The sequence below is a fragment of the Amblyomma maculatum genome, chromosome 6 (genome assembly GCF_055883805.1).
Source record: "Amblyomma maculatum isolate TAMU_Amacu chromosome 6, ASM5588380v1, whole genome shotgun sequence".
Classification (NCBI taxonomy): domain Eukaryota; kingdom Metazoa; phylum Arthropoda; class Arachnida; order Ixodida; family Ixodidae; genus Amblyomma; species Amblyomma maculatum.
The window spans coordinates 37,093,669-37,108,106 of record NC_139349.1 but is presented as its reverse complement, the minus strand read 5'-3'; the positions used below and the strand labels follow the sequence as shown (position 1 = coordinate 37,108,106).

At 44.7% G+C, this 14,438-nt stretch overlaps 1 protein-coding gene across 2 annotated transcripts in view; it reads right to left on the bottom strand.

Moving 5' to 3' along the window:
• Positions 1-14,438, bottom strand: part of LOC146185531 (nephrin-like) — a 177,868-nt gene that overhangs the window by 42,147 nt on the left and 121,283 nt on the right. For both annotated transcript variants that reach the window (XM_084606481.1, XM_084606482.1), the window contains exon 3: positions 9,048-9,312. In XM_084606481.1, coding sequence (XP_084462607.1) covers positions 9,048-9,312 — 265 coding nt within the window. The remainder of the gene's footprint in view (positions 1-9,047; positions 9,313-14,438) is intronic.

The following is a 14,438-nucleotide window of genomic DNA, read 5'->3' as shown; positions in this document are numbered from 1 at the left end:
TGGGAAACGATTAAGCGGAAGTGTCAAGAAAAACATTCATTTCGGCTTTTGTATTCGACTGGTTCATTTTCAAGAGCGTGTTTTTATATTTTCCTTTTTTCATTGAAGCGATCTCAGCATGTGCTTTTCATGCCGTCGTGGCGGTAAGCCTTCGAGAATGCCGCAGTCTTAAATGTATAGAAGGACTCTGCGAAAGGGAGAGAAATCAGCAGATTGCCTGAAACATATTTACCCAGTGCAAGACACAGGAAAACATGAAAAGAGGTACACTGGACAGCGTTGGTCCAGTGCACTTTTCTTGTCTTCCTGTGTCTCGCGCTGGTTCAGTACGTTAGATTCGCACCAACTAGCCCGAGTGGTCACCATGTTAAAGGCCTGAAACAATTCTTGTTTCGGGGCCCGTACGAGTATCTTGTTTACTTCTAAAACGAAAAACGTACGGATGTGTATTTGTAAGCTTGGTGACCGTTGCATTGTGTGTGCTTCAGGCATTCGACAACGTGTCCATATAGATACTCGTACTTGATTGATTGGAAAATTACTCTGAGTACAAGCGATACGAACCTTGCCCGGTGGAAGGGATTGTGACTGACTTCCAGGCGATAGTGTGAATTATGGTTTGATGGAAACCGACTAAGGCCTTAAAATTGGCGTCACGTTTAGCGACGTCATTTTGATGCCCAGTTAGCGTCTTTGTTCTTCCCGGATTTACAAAAGTATTCTTCATTGCAGCGCCGATGGTGTTTGATATGCTGGCAGTGAATTCACGCAATGATTTCAGTTTTATATGTACTTGTAGCATTCAGGCCGTTTTAAGGCAGCATTATTCGCGAGCAAAGTGCGCATTGTAACCAGGTGTTTGCGATATATAATTTACGAATGCAGAATTCATGACCTGACCAATTTAAAGCAAAAATGCGAATCGAAACACTAGTCTATCATCATCCACATTATGGAATGATTAAGGAACTGTATGCATGATGGCGTTTTCATGGCTCAGGGGTGGGGGGGGGGGGGGGGGGGGGGGGTGGGGGGGGGGGATCTGTTCGAGTACCCATTGACGCCAGCGATGTTTTGAAGGGACACTAAGGATAATGCCATCGAATAGCTTAGTATCGTAAAAAATAAATTATCTGGCTCTGTTTAATGCGGCATCATTAGTAGGCTATGTTGTCGCCAGAAGTGTGCGCAAAACGTGCCGCTGCAAGTAGTATCTTCGTGAAGTCGTGCCCAGGTGACGTCCTCAGACAATGACCGGAAGTAAGTTGGTTGTAAATCGTGATATAAAGGAGTGCTGTATCATCAACGAGCCATTAGTCATGTGACATAAAAATAGAGAGTCATGTAATCGATGAGTCATCTGAGTCAGGAGTCACGTGAGTCATGGGTCATGAAACAAAAAGTAATGAGTCATGCCATGTGATTGCGTAGGCGTAGAAAAGGCTTCGCAGCCTCCTTTATCGCTAAGAGCCATCAACTTCGTGTCAACGCAAATGGGTTAGCATTCTCCCAATGCAGTTTCTGCAGTGACATCTTTTTCACTATGCCATCACTTGATAAGCAGCAGGAGACGCTCCTGTCGGCTATAAATTTGAACTCCTCGCCAAAAGACAAAGGTCGCCACTGTTTGGTGCTAGTGGCAGTGTGGCGCAGACCTGGATCACGGCCCAAATTACAGTGTCGGCGCTGTATTTCGTTCGCAAAATCGGCAGGTGAACGTGACACTTTTTCTTTTTTGTTTCTTTCCGCCTTAAAAAAATCTATATTTCCGGCGAGAATGATCTGTTTGTAGATAGAAAGGGGGAACAGCACAATCTACACACGGACAAAAGGGGAGGACGAGACACACACATCACTGCGTGTGTCTCGTCCTCCCCTTTTGTCTGTGTGTAGATTGCGCTGTTCCCCCTTGCAATGAACCAACTAGCCCGCAACGTTTTGTAGATAGAAGGCGACACCCTATCGATATAGGATCACTTACAATACTCCACAGTGATTTTTCAGTACACCCCTCCCGGGCCATGGGTGCGGCTAGTCCTTATAGCAAGGCATCATCTGCTAACGACGCACAACGCATGTCGATCAGGTTCCAGGGAGAAGAAAGGAGAAAGGGGAACACGTGACATGTGCGAGACAGGTGCCCGTGCTGAAATGAGCGATTTTGTCTGGCAGTCATTCTCCATGAACGTTAAGCTGTTTGTGAACAAGGAGATAAAAATGATCGTACGTTCAGTATAGCAGAGTCACTAGAAAGTTTGATTAGTGTGGTTTGAGGGTTCTCCTACTATGTAGCATGTCGTTTGCGAGTAAACGGACTCCTAAACGCACAGAAATGTCGTTGTAGGGTGCAGGCTTTCCGCTTGTTCAAAGAACATAAGCATAGATGGACCAAGAATTATCTACAGTCAATCCCTCATTGAGACAGAACAATGCCTTCTCTAAGAAAATTATTTCAAGTGCTTTTGGATCTTTCGCCCCAAATGTTCTTGAGAAGGGAGGGAACACAGTTAACCTCTCTGGCGATAGGACTAAATTCAGGGTAAAAACAAAGAAGCGAAAAACTTAATGGACTTGATAGTGCGCTGTGAAAAAGAAAAGAAGCTTGTAATTTTTTGCGACAATAGGGAAACGCTTGGCGTGCAGGTAGGGACTTAAACTTGGTATCCTTGAAATAACAACTTAGTTCTTTCTACTAACAACACGAAGCGTCTCGTCATAATGCAGACTTCATTACTGCGGCGAAGGAGAAAGAAAATGTCTTTTTTTTTTTTTGTCAGTATTTCAGAAGTAAGTCTTGTCGTCCTGAGAAAATTGCTGCTTTCTTGACAAGAAGGCTTCTGCTGCTGTCTCAATCTTGTCCGCCTTTCTTCAAACTTCGGTTCCATTATTTTACCAGCAAGGCTTCCGAAGAAGTCTGAAAGGAAGCGTCTGGTTTCCACTACATTGCACAGGAGCAACACACAGTAAAAGTCATTTGTTGCCTTGGTAACACTAGGTTCCTGGTGAAAGAAAAACATGGCTATTCACTTAACATCTCGGGCTCCAGTTTTATTGTGCCCCTCATCGCTCGTCGGCCAAAGTATTCATCAGCTCCTTTACATTTACTGTGGCCCTTAAAAAGGTTTGATAAAATATCCCCCTTTTTACTCCTTGCTCCGGTACGTGTCACTCAGTCCTCTAATGCGACTTTGCTACAAAAAGACCCGTGAGCTTACTTCTCGATTCTTTGAAGAAAATGCCATTTATTACTTGGATATAAAAAGTAACAACATCATATGGCCGGCGGGTTCGCTGCTGAGGCATACGGGCGAAGCTTTACCTGATGGTCACAGGGCAAGGCTGCGTGGGCTAAATAGGAGAGCGTATAGACAGAACACACACCTAGCTCACGAGAAATGTCAGACGCAAGATTTCAACACGGGAAGCCAAGCCGAAATCTCCAAGAAATCTCCGGTACCCATTCGCCAAATGGTTTCGTTAATACTTCGTCGCAAGGTTCACGTTGGGATTTTGGTGATGAAGATTAAATTCAGCGGAGGTCAGACGAAGCTAAAAAGGCTGGTAAACAGCACAGTATTCGAAGATGTGTTTATAGTTTGCATTCGGATGATTCGAGTGCAAAGGAACAGACGACGTATTGAAGTAATCGATGCCATTTTCTATACCGGGCAATAATATCACTCGAGAGTGCTTGCGTTCTAGAGTATACACTCCAAATCGAAAGAGCGGTATACTGAATAAATGCATTTGCGAGTTCTCTAACTGGCTATTCGTTCATTAGAGACAGATATCAGTTCTGACCTCAAGTTTGGTGGACTTCCCTTCTGATAATAAATTTGAACCCAGCAGTCGAAGAAGCGTGAATAGCTATCGCTTTGTGTGCCCCATCCGCACTTGTTGGAAGCTTATCGCGTACGTCATAGTTAAATACACGGAATATTTCTTGAAGGACAGCTATAGTTCGCGTTACCATCTAAACTATTTACTTATGCCGTATGATGTAGCGCGGCTAATCGATAGTTCAAAAAAATATGTCAGTGCATGTGAAAGCATAAAAAGACACGTGTCGACTCAATCGGTATAGTTCTCGCAAGTCCTTCATAAGTAGGCTATGAATTTTGAACTCTCAGACAGTTCTAACGGTATAAACCAGCGATGAACCATTGTCGAATTCTATTGATGCTTTGAACAGAAATCTCAAACCGGTTTTGAGAATAAATGACCTTTCGCCAGCCTCTGTAGAAGGGGAAGATATACTTCAGCGATCAGTAATAGACCTGCATTTGCGACTGGTGTATATGCAAATATTATTCGTGCTGTCTCGGAAATCATGATGTTATTTAAGGCTTTTGTTCGCTGCTGAGTACGTTTTTTAGAGCGACAGCGCCACAGATCCGCTAAAAACTGACATATCTTGAAGCACACCATGTTTGGCGTGAAAAATGATCCATGCACTGCCAATAGGGGTTGCATTGAAAGCCGCTTAGCAATCGCTTTTGAAAGCCGCCATTCATTCGTTGCTACAATATGGTCGACGTTAGCGGTGACTGTGTGTGCCAGTTTCCTTTTTTTTTTTTTTGCCTCCCTCTTATTGTGTAGACTATCACATGCAGAAGAAGAGTCATGTGCGCATTTGTGCGATGATAAGCATTCAGTGCTGATACTGGCCAACTGTCCCTGCAGCGTGCAGACCACTGAGGTGGTCTAGCGATTGATTAGAGCTCACTAAAACTAGCTCGCTTTTCTTTACTGTATTTTCTTCTTCATTTAACCACGCGTCGCCGCATTTCGAGTGCCTTTTATGCTCGTGTATGTCAGGCCTTGCTGCAGTGCGAGTTTTTATGATGCCTGGTACAGCTTTGCAATGACATATGTTTTTTCCATCCCTAATCATGATTAGAACTGGCCGCGTTTCATATCCTGAAATGCGTCGTTCTGTCGGAAAGTTTGTCACGACATCCGGCGTTCCGGCATAGATGAGATGCACTGGGGCATATGGCATATAGCGCCGCGCCAAGGATCGTAAACAGATCGAAGCTTGTTAGACGAGTTAGATGCTTCTGATTAACAGCGTGTCTGCATAACTACAACAGGACAAGAGAAAGCACATATTTATGAGCGCTTGTTTAAACCTTCACCCCTTTCCCGTCGACCGTACTTGTATGCGCACTGAGCACCAAGCAAAAAAAAAAAAAAAAAAAAAAAAAAAAAAAGAAAACGGTAAACAACAAAAGAAGAACGCACAGGATATCTCGAACTGTTATAACGCAAAATTGTTCAAGTGGGCTCTTTTCTCTGCAAGGCGAAGGATGCCAGGCTAACACACACGCGCACTGCATCTCTGATGCTTCCAGTATCTCTAGAAATGGCCGATATCGGTGTCGGGGGATAACGTCCCTTAAAAACCAAGCCATGCATCCCCTGGACTTGCCCCTGGATTTGTTCTTGATTGTTCTGATTAACATCAGATTTACACTCATTTAAACTGCTGTTCATAGTTCCAGCAAAGTATGTATCCTTGTGATAAAGGAATAAAGGCCTAGTAACTAAAGCAGTTTTTTCTCGCTGCTGGTGTTAATGATTTCTCTCTTTTTTCGGCTAGGAATACATGTACTTGCAAAAAAAATGCAGTTTTAGCGTTGCCGCACAGAATAAATTTTGACTTCCTTCAATATGTATTTTAAATTTGCAATTGTTTTTCTTACTCTGAACATAAATAGAACGCAATATAGAGAGCTCTTAGCCTGTGGTAAATTTTGCGCTCGATAAGGTCTACAACTGGCTTTGGAAGATGCCCAGGAAGGTCGTAGTGAAAGCACTATCAGCAAATATATCACCCGTCACTAAAACGCACGGCGTCCGCTTCGAGACGAAAATTTCATTCGTGTGCCTCTAGCTGTAACATGAAATGCCACCCAGTAAAACGTCACCTTGTAATCTAGCCCAAAGAAGGCCACTTCAAAAGAGCCACACAAACATGCGTTACTTTGCTAAACAGTCGATACTACAATGTCCATTAATCAACTATTTATTTACAAATGAAAAAAAAAAAAAAGCTGAAAAAAACAGTGAACGTTTCAGGACTCATGCATGACCCGGCGACTACTTGGAACAAATTAAAATACGATAAAGAAGTGGGAATACAACCTTTTAAATTTATTTCACACCGTAGAGACAACGGATGTTACTAATACCCCAACAGCAAAGTCCATGGCTCCTTAATCACGTTTACCTAATAGCGTTCCATATTACTGCAAGCGGCCGATTTGACCGGCACCTTTTGCGAGTTGCTTTGCGATCACGCCACCAGCGCAACGGCTGTTGTTTTCACGGTTTCCGTACTGAATCAATTTACAGAAATGAATGTAGTGAAAAAAAAATGGCGGCGCATAATTGCATTTGCCTGTGTAATTCCGCGGAACACAATAATGTCCGCCTTAGTGTGCTTTCTTTTACCTCCATTTAATGCCTACCCTGTTAAACAAGATATCTACATTACAGTTACTATATTTCAGTTTAAATGCTGAGTTGTACAATCCTAGGGAGAAGGCTCGCGAACACGTGGCCGGTCTGTTTGAAGAGCCTTTGCGCCCAGTACGGTCGCACGTCGAAGCGAAGTGACCCAGACAACGAAGGTCGGTGGTGCTCCCTATAGCCTGCCACTTCTCTTCGACTCACAGCCTGTTCGGGAGAATTGGCGCTGCTCCCACCACCACACCACTGCCTCGACACACAAGAGAGCGCAGTCTGGAGTCAACTCCAGGAAAGCTCGTGTGTCTCGCCGGTAACAGTGAGTCGCATTCACCCGGCCTTATACTCCGCTCACTGCTCGACCTGTCAGGCCCCAGTGGCCGATCTCTACCACTATCTTTGGGCATGCCCGCAACCCTGGTCTCTCGATCCCTTCTTAGACCCATCTCGCTCTTCCTGAAAGGACGCTCTGCTTGCCGCCTACTTGATAAACCAGCGAAGTCTGATCACCCGGGCGAGGTGTGAGGCGGAGGCCAGAGGACTGCTGGGAGGTTAGAAGCCCTCTGTCAAGTGCGCGCGCCCTGATCGTGGGCAGAAAGAACGAACCAATAGAAAGACTGCGACGCATGCGTGTTGGCGTTTGTGTGTATGTGCGTGCGTGTGTGCAAGAGAAGCGGCCGTGGATGACGCCTCCCTGTGAAAGACCCGAACTTGGGAGGGAGTCTGCGGGCTGGCGCCGAACGGCCGGCCGGCGATGTCGGCCGAAGAAAAGCGCCGCTCCCGAGAGGACACCCGATCCTACCTCAACCACCCCCAGCCGTGCCGACGAGTTGTTTTCCAGGAATTCGGAGGAGAGCTTGAAACTGCTGCTACGCTGACGCCGGATGACGGGGGTAGAGGAGAACCCGGAGAGGGGGAGAAGCTCCGAGGAGTCCGATCGACGCGGGAAAAAAGAGACTTGTTTCGGGTGCCGTGACGAGAGGCCGCACCCTGACTGAAGTGAAGTTGGGCTGCAATGGTGTATATAGTGTAAATAAATTATGTATTCCGAAATTAGAGTGAATTCCGGTCCAGGTTAATCGGGAGAGGAATGAAAATTTGAAGAAAAGAAGAAGAAAAAAGAACCTGATATTTAACTGGAGGGCTGCTGGGAGGGTTGAAGCCCTCATAAGATAGAAAAGCATTTTTTTTTAATAAAGTGTATTACTCTTCCTCCCATGAGAGCGGCCGCACGGCCGAGCCTTCAGCTCGAGAGTGGACGGCTCGGTACCTCGTAAAACATACTCTCTAGCATGATTTTATTGACGACGTGCGCTAAAATCTAGAACTGGCCCGCAATCTGCTGCACTCTGTTCTTAAAAGAAAAAACTTCACAACTCGCCCTTAGTTGAAAAGTGTACGGAGTGGGGAGTTCTGTTATATATATGTTCAAGCTACACATAATTATATCACTCACCTTACACAGTTTGCGTTGGGACACCTCGCCTTCCTTTTTAGCGCCGAACCACTCAAATGGTCGTCAGAGCTGAGCTACGATATTTCTTGCGCCTTACTCCTGAGTATCCCGTCAGATCGTGACACACGCACACACGCGCACGCACGCACGCACGCTTGCATGCTCAAACACACATATAAAAAAGTATCTAACCTTATTAGATTTGAACACACAATTTCTCGTGGCAAGCGGGTACGGAAAGGCGCAGCTAAATCCACAGCAGCTCGTCCGCGGACGCTCAAACACACTCGCAAAAGCTTTCGCCTGTCGTACTGGATGTGTGTACATTAAAACCCAAGAGGTTCTTTTTTTATAAAGCGATACTGTGAGGCAAAGAATAGGAAAAGCGAATTGAAAAACATTGAGGCGAAATAGCCAATGCTTGCAGAAATTTGCTGTGGATAGGCGGGATGTTGGGGTGTCCATATTTAACACTCAGTAAATATCTGTCTATAAAGCCTATTCCTAACTCAGTACCCTTTGCTCAACTGTATACGCCGTTGTTACTGATTATTTTGCATAAAAACGAAGAATAAAATGTAGACAGCATCAACAACAAATAATAAGAAATTTCGTTTAATCTAACACTAAAGATAAATACATCAATTTCATGCACCGCTTTTTATCGTCCTACTGACCGGCTGAGTTGTTTACTGGCTGATGCACATAATGACACCCGCACGTGATGAGAACTTGCTTCCCAACATGGCCAGCACTACGTTGTTCATGGCTGCTCTTTTTTTGCTTCGTCATAGACATTGGCTTTTTGTCACTCGTTCAGTCACTCGTTAATCACTCCCATATTCCTCCCTAATTGAAGCACACTTAAATTCTCAGTCTAGAATTCATTCGTTCGTCTAATGGCTCATTCACATCGCATACCTATGTCCGCATATGTATAGCTGGCACCGGTCGCTTCGAGACACGCTCGTAGGAACACTGCCCGCGGCGATGAGCTAGGTTGCTCCCAAATTACATTGATCGGTTGCGCGTGATCCTTCATCCGCTGCCTCGCTGAAGCTTCCCCATCCCTTTCGCCCTCGCACCGTAACCGAACAGTTGAGCCGTGTAACTCACTCACCCCCGGGCGCAGTGCAGAGAAGCGACAGGGACTGGCCGTCAGTGGCTGTGACGCTGCCGTTGAGTGGTCGCCCTCGGCTGTCCCGGATGATGACCGCCCGGGGTGGCACAATCACAGTCAGCCGCACCAGCTGGTTGAGCGTTTGCGCCTGGCGGAAGTCGACGCGGCATACGTACACCCCTTGCTGGTCGGCGCGCAACGAGGGGAGCACCAGGCCCACAGGACGAAGGGTGAAGCGCGCCTCCCAGGCGTCGTCTTTCCACACCTGTGCAGTGAGAGAAAACGCCCGTGCCTGGTCAGATATGGGTGATCGAAGTGCGCGCGTAGGCGCGACACGCATAAAATTTGAAAAACAATTGAAGATAAATATGATTTCAATGGCTTGTTGTTGAAAAGTGTGGCCGATGCGGCTAATGAAAGAATGAGAGCTAGTGCAACTTCGCTTTTCGGCTCATCAACACAAGCACACATTTGCTTTTAGCATTAACAAACTTTGTTTGCAACCCACCACTTAGCTCTAAGAAGTGATCTGAAAATAACTCTTCAGTAAAAACTAATAATAATTATAATAAATTTCGCTTTTACCACCGCTAGACTGAAGACATGAATATCAATAATGCGAAAAGGAACTGAAAGGAAAGAAAGGTACTACCAAAGATTAATCGCAGAACGTCGATCCATACGAATGTGCAGTACAAAGCGCCGGTGTTTTAATAAAACAACTCGTTGAAGGATATCATTAAGCCTAGTTGCATGGTCTGATATAATAATATACCCTCACAAAATGCTGATTGCGCGCATTCGCCAACGGCCAACAGATATAAAACACGGCGCCTAAATGAAAACAACACCATGAGTTTGATTAAAGCACTCTCTGCGGAGACGCTTAATTAGACTTCCATTTGGAGTTTGCCGCTGAACCGCTCGTGATTACCGATTAACTATTTTCATAAAGGTCTCTATATATACATTACTGTGCATGCACTCATTTCCCATACTGCGTTCGCGCCTTATGCTGTCTACCTAAGTCGAATTGAGAGCATGTTTTTTTTTTTTTTTTTGTCAAACTATTTTGTCAAGAAACTAATAAGTATTGTCTAACGTATCAATATTAATTTGTGAAAAATATGGATTAACATAACGAAGAAAAGGGCTTCCGGCCAACAACTCTGACCCATTTATTCTCAAAGCTTCCCCTAACCGTTGCTTAACTAGTCAAAGAAGCCGGCAGCCTCTGCATAAAACACGTGACCCCGAAAAGGTAGCAACAAACAGTATTCTGTCGGGATTGAAGTGCCTAAAGAGCTGCATCCGTATAGAAAAATTGCGCTGAAAAAGGGTGAACCATGCAGTTTCAACAAAAACAAAGCAAGAAGGAAAGATATTCAACCAAACTGATGCATCAATAACGCTTGACTGAAACATGGCGCCTCCGTGCTAGCATCGAATTTGATGATAAAGCGCTTGAGGACAAGTGTCGATTATTTCTGGAGTCACTAAACTTTATTTTTTTTTATTCTTTCTAGTTTCTGGTTATTACTACGGTGGCATGGTGTTTGTCTCACACGTGTAAGGAGATGACAATGATGCTTTTTGCAGTCGCATATTCAATAAATGTTCAATAAGAGATATTAAAATCTACCTTCGGAAAGTGTCTTACTATTCTGCTCTCAATAACGGCTCGATGACTTCAGCGAACAACGAGAAATATCTGGAGAAAAGTGTTTTAATGTTGTTGTTTTTCTGTTTTCTCCGTAGGATGTAAGACGGGACAGAATGGGTAGAAGAAGCCTGCAGAGCCTAGAGGACCCGTAATGACGCCACGAGCAACTATTAGAGTGAACATTTGATCAGCACGCACAAAGTTTACTTTTTATTTATGACAGAAAGCCTGTCTTTATGTATCATTATCTTTCATATCCGAAACTATGAGGCGTTGAGGCATTTTTTGGGGCTTAAACTGAACATTAAAAAGACAAAGATCATGGCGTCTTGCCCTATCAAGTCCTGGAGCATCAAGGGACAAGAAGTGGAAGCTGTGACACATTTTCTCTCCTTGGGCTCCAAGATTACCCCAGAAGGAGACTGCAGCCATGAAATTAGGAGACGCCTGCTTCTGGGAAAGAGAGCCATGGTTAGCCTTGACCGCCTTGTAAAGAGCAGAGAAATTATTCTGCCAACCAAGATCCGTATAACTCGTGCTATGGTCTTTCCAGTTGTGATGTATGGATGCGAGAGTTGGACTGTGAAAAAGGCTGACCGCCGAAGAATTGACGCGTTTGAATTGTGGTGCTGGCGGAGACTCTTGAGAGTTCCTTGTACTGCCAGAAGATCAAATCAGCCGATATTGTCGACCATAAACCCTGAATGCTCATTGGAGGGTCAAATTCTAAAGTTAAAGCTCAGCTACTTTGGTCATCTGATGAAAAGAGAGGAGTCGCTGGAGAAAGATTTGATGTTGGGAAAGGTTGAGGGTCACCGGAGAAGGGGTAGGCAGCGAACGCGATGGTTAGATGGCATTCTCGAGGCGCTGCAGATGAAGTTATGTGATGTTAGGAAGATAGTGAGAGACCGGAAAGCGCGGCGTGACATGGTTTATGGGGTCACGAAGAGTCGGACACGACTGAACGACTGAGCTCAACTGAACTGAGGCATTTCATCACGCTTACCCTGAAGGCGATGTACAACGAAAGCCTAAACGGTAAACATCGCGCGGTTCTGTCTACCGTAAGGATGGGGTTATTTGTAAAAAGATTAGAACTGGGGTTTTTAACCATTTGCTATTTTGTGGCTGCACATGCAGCAACACCTTTGCTCCCAGTTTGCAGCAAAAGTGTCCCATAGATCGTTTATGTCGGCACCCCATCAAGAAGTTACCAGCGTTCCGGGGCGATTTGCCTGAAAAAAAAAAAAATAATAATAATGATCCGACGCTGAGTGATCGATTATTGAGTGTTAGCTATATATGCCAACTTGTTTTTTAGTTGTTGCATTAACTTATTTATTTAGTAATACTGCAACAGACTTTGCTTATAATTGGATGACACGGTGTATATCACCACCTTATCCATATCCTATATACTACGTTATATTTCAAATGATTGCTATGCGCAAAAGGCAGATACCAGTGTGTACAAACCGTTTGACACCAGGAACGATGCGACATATGGTTCAGTCGCAGCTGCCATTGAAAAATAACCGAGGAGCATGGTTTGGAACAGCAAATGTCGTCTGCACGTAGACTGGGCTCCGAATCAAGTAGCAATTTTGTGCTCCGTGACGGGCCGAATCATTTTACATCACTTTAAAATCCTCTGCGACAAACAGGTGATCCACAGATTTATGTAAATGTTGCTACTAAGGGATCCAACCTCATGTCTGCCAGACGGGCTTATATACAGCGAAATGAAAGTGTCGGTACGAATTGCGACGCTCGAGCGCCGTCGCCATGAGTCTTGTTGCTATGCGACTATCATGTAGTCACGCGGCATATATGAATTGTTGCTATGCGACGACCCCGACAGCCACACTTGGTTTTCATTCTGAAATTATGGCTCACATGGCCATGGATTGTGGACAACAAAGCCTTAAAAAACGTTATTAGTATAGCTCACGCACGTGTCGTGACACTTAATAAAGCGCCTACGTGTATGAAGACGAAAACTCGCTCGCGCAGCGACGCTTTGATTGTCCGCCCGACAACGGCTAACGTCATTGTTTCTATGGCAAGCGCGACGCGTACGAGATAATCGAATCCATGACCTTTGGGATTCGAACCAACGATCTTTTCTGAGACAAGACTCGAACCCCCCCTACCCTGACTGGAGCTCAGAAACTTGATCATACTTGAACCCACGACCTTTTTGGAACTAGAACAAGCGACAAGAAACGCTTTCGCATCGAAAAACATTCCTAGATTGTGCACCAATCGCCAGTCGGCTTGTGTGTCGGCTTGATCCTAGTCCTTGGCACTGTCAGTTTTCCACAGCATGCTCCGGGGTCTTATAACTTCCCCAGGGTGGCTTCTGGAGAGACTGCAACCAGACTGCACCATTGAGAAGACATGACCCTCCGATGTTCTGTTCTCACATCTTTCAGTGATCAATGCAATAAAAAGCTGCGCTAATAAGACACGGACGAAGGAAAGGCAGGACGCACACAAACGCAGACTGACAACTTTATTTCGTGAAGAAAACCAAGGCATATATACGCGATCTCCGCTACTATCTCTCTTCAGTTTGAAAGCAAAGAAGCATCTTTCAGTGATGCTCCGCACGCGTCTTGTTTGCATCACCATATCTACGAGTGCAGATAAAATTACCCGCCACCTCAGGGTATTTAGAGGCATTCTTTGGGAAGACAATAAGCACCAGATAATAGTTTTTATATCCGAAGAAAAAAAATTTTACCTTCCCTCCTACTTTCGTGTTGCACACAAATATAAAGTTTCTGGAGAAACTAGATTTCAACTCCCTCCGATAGTTTCATATATTTCTGAGAAAAGAATCGTATTGGCGGCTTGTTATTTTTTTCCAAACACTCAAACTTGCTGGAAATTTTGCACATCTACTGAAAATCGCAAGACTACGTGGTTAGATCCGAGTGGTTCTGCCCGTCGCATTTCTACTGAGGTGAAATACAAAAGCCTAAAGGCGTTGTGCTATGTCGAAATATGTCTAAGAACGAAAGGTGTTCCAAATCTAATCCTAAGACCAACATTTGTCCTTCGGGGTTCTTAACACTGCTTTTAAAATTTCATAAAATGATTTTCTAAAAGGGTCGCATTTTCTGTGCCTTGGCTACAAAACCGTTATTTTATTGTTATTGTTAATTTAGTTCAACATTTAGAAGCATCATATCAATGCAAAGGCCAACGCGATTGTTTGGAAACGTAAATGGGCGTCTCCTCGCTGAACAATAGCTTCCACCTCGCAGAAGGCGAGACTTGGCGTGCCAGGCACCTCGGGCACTACGAAAGAGGTTCTTGGGAATATGCAGCCCCGTCTATTGCTAGCCCTTGCTATAAAGACCTCTGTTGCAACCCTTCAGCGTTTCATGTGCTTTCGTAAGTGAAGCGTTTGTGGAGAAGCAGACCTTGACGGTGTTGTCAACGACGCCGATAACAAAAGCACTGCTGAGCCGTTAGAAAATGCATATTTTAGGAGGCGATGCATTAGCACTAAAGCTGCACAAAACAGTAGCTTTTATTTGAAAGCATTTTGAGGATTTTAGGCAACGCAAAAAAAACAGCAATTGTCCGCGTGCTATCTTGGCGCCTTTTATTTAAGCTTGAAAATAAATTAAATGTAATAGCAATTAGAGTTTAAAGGAATTGTACCAAACTACCAAAAACCACGGCCGGTCTCGAGGGAGAGCGCGTTTCTCTCTTCT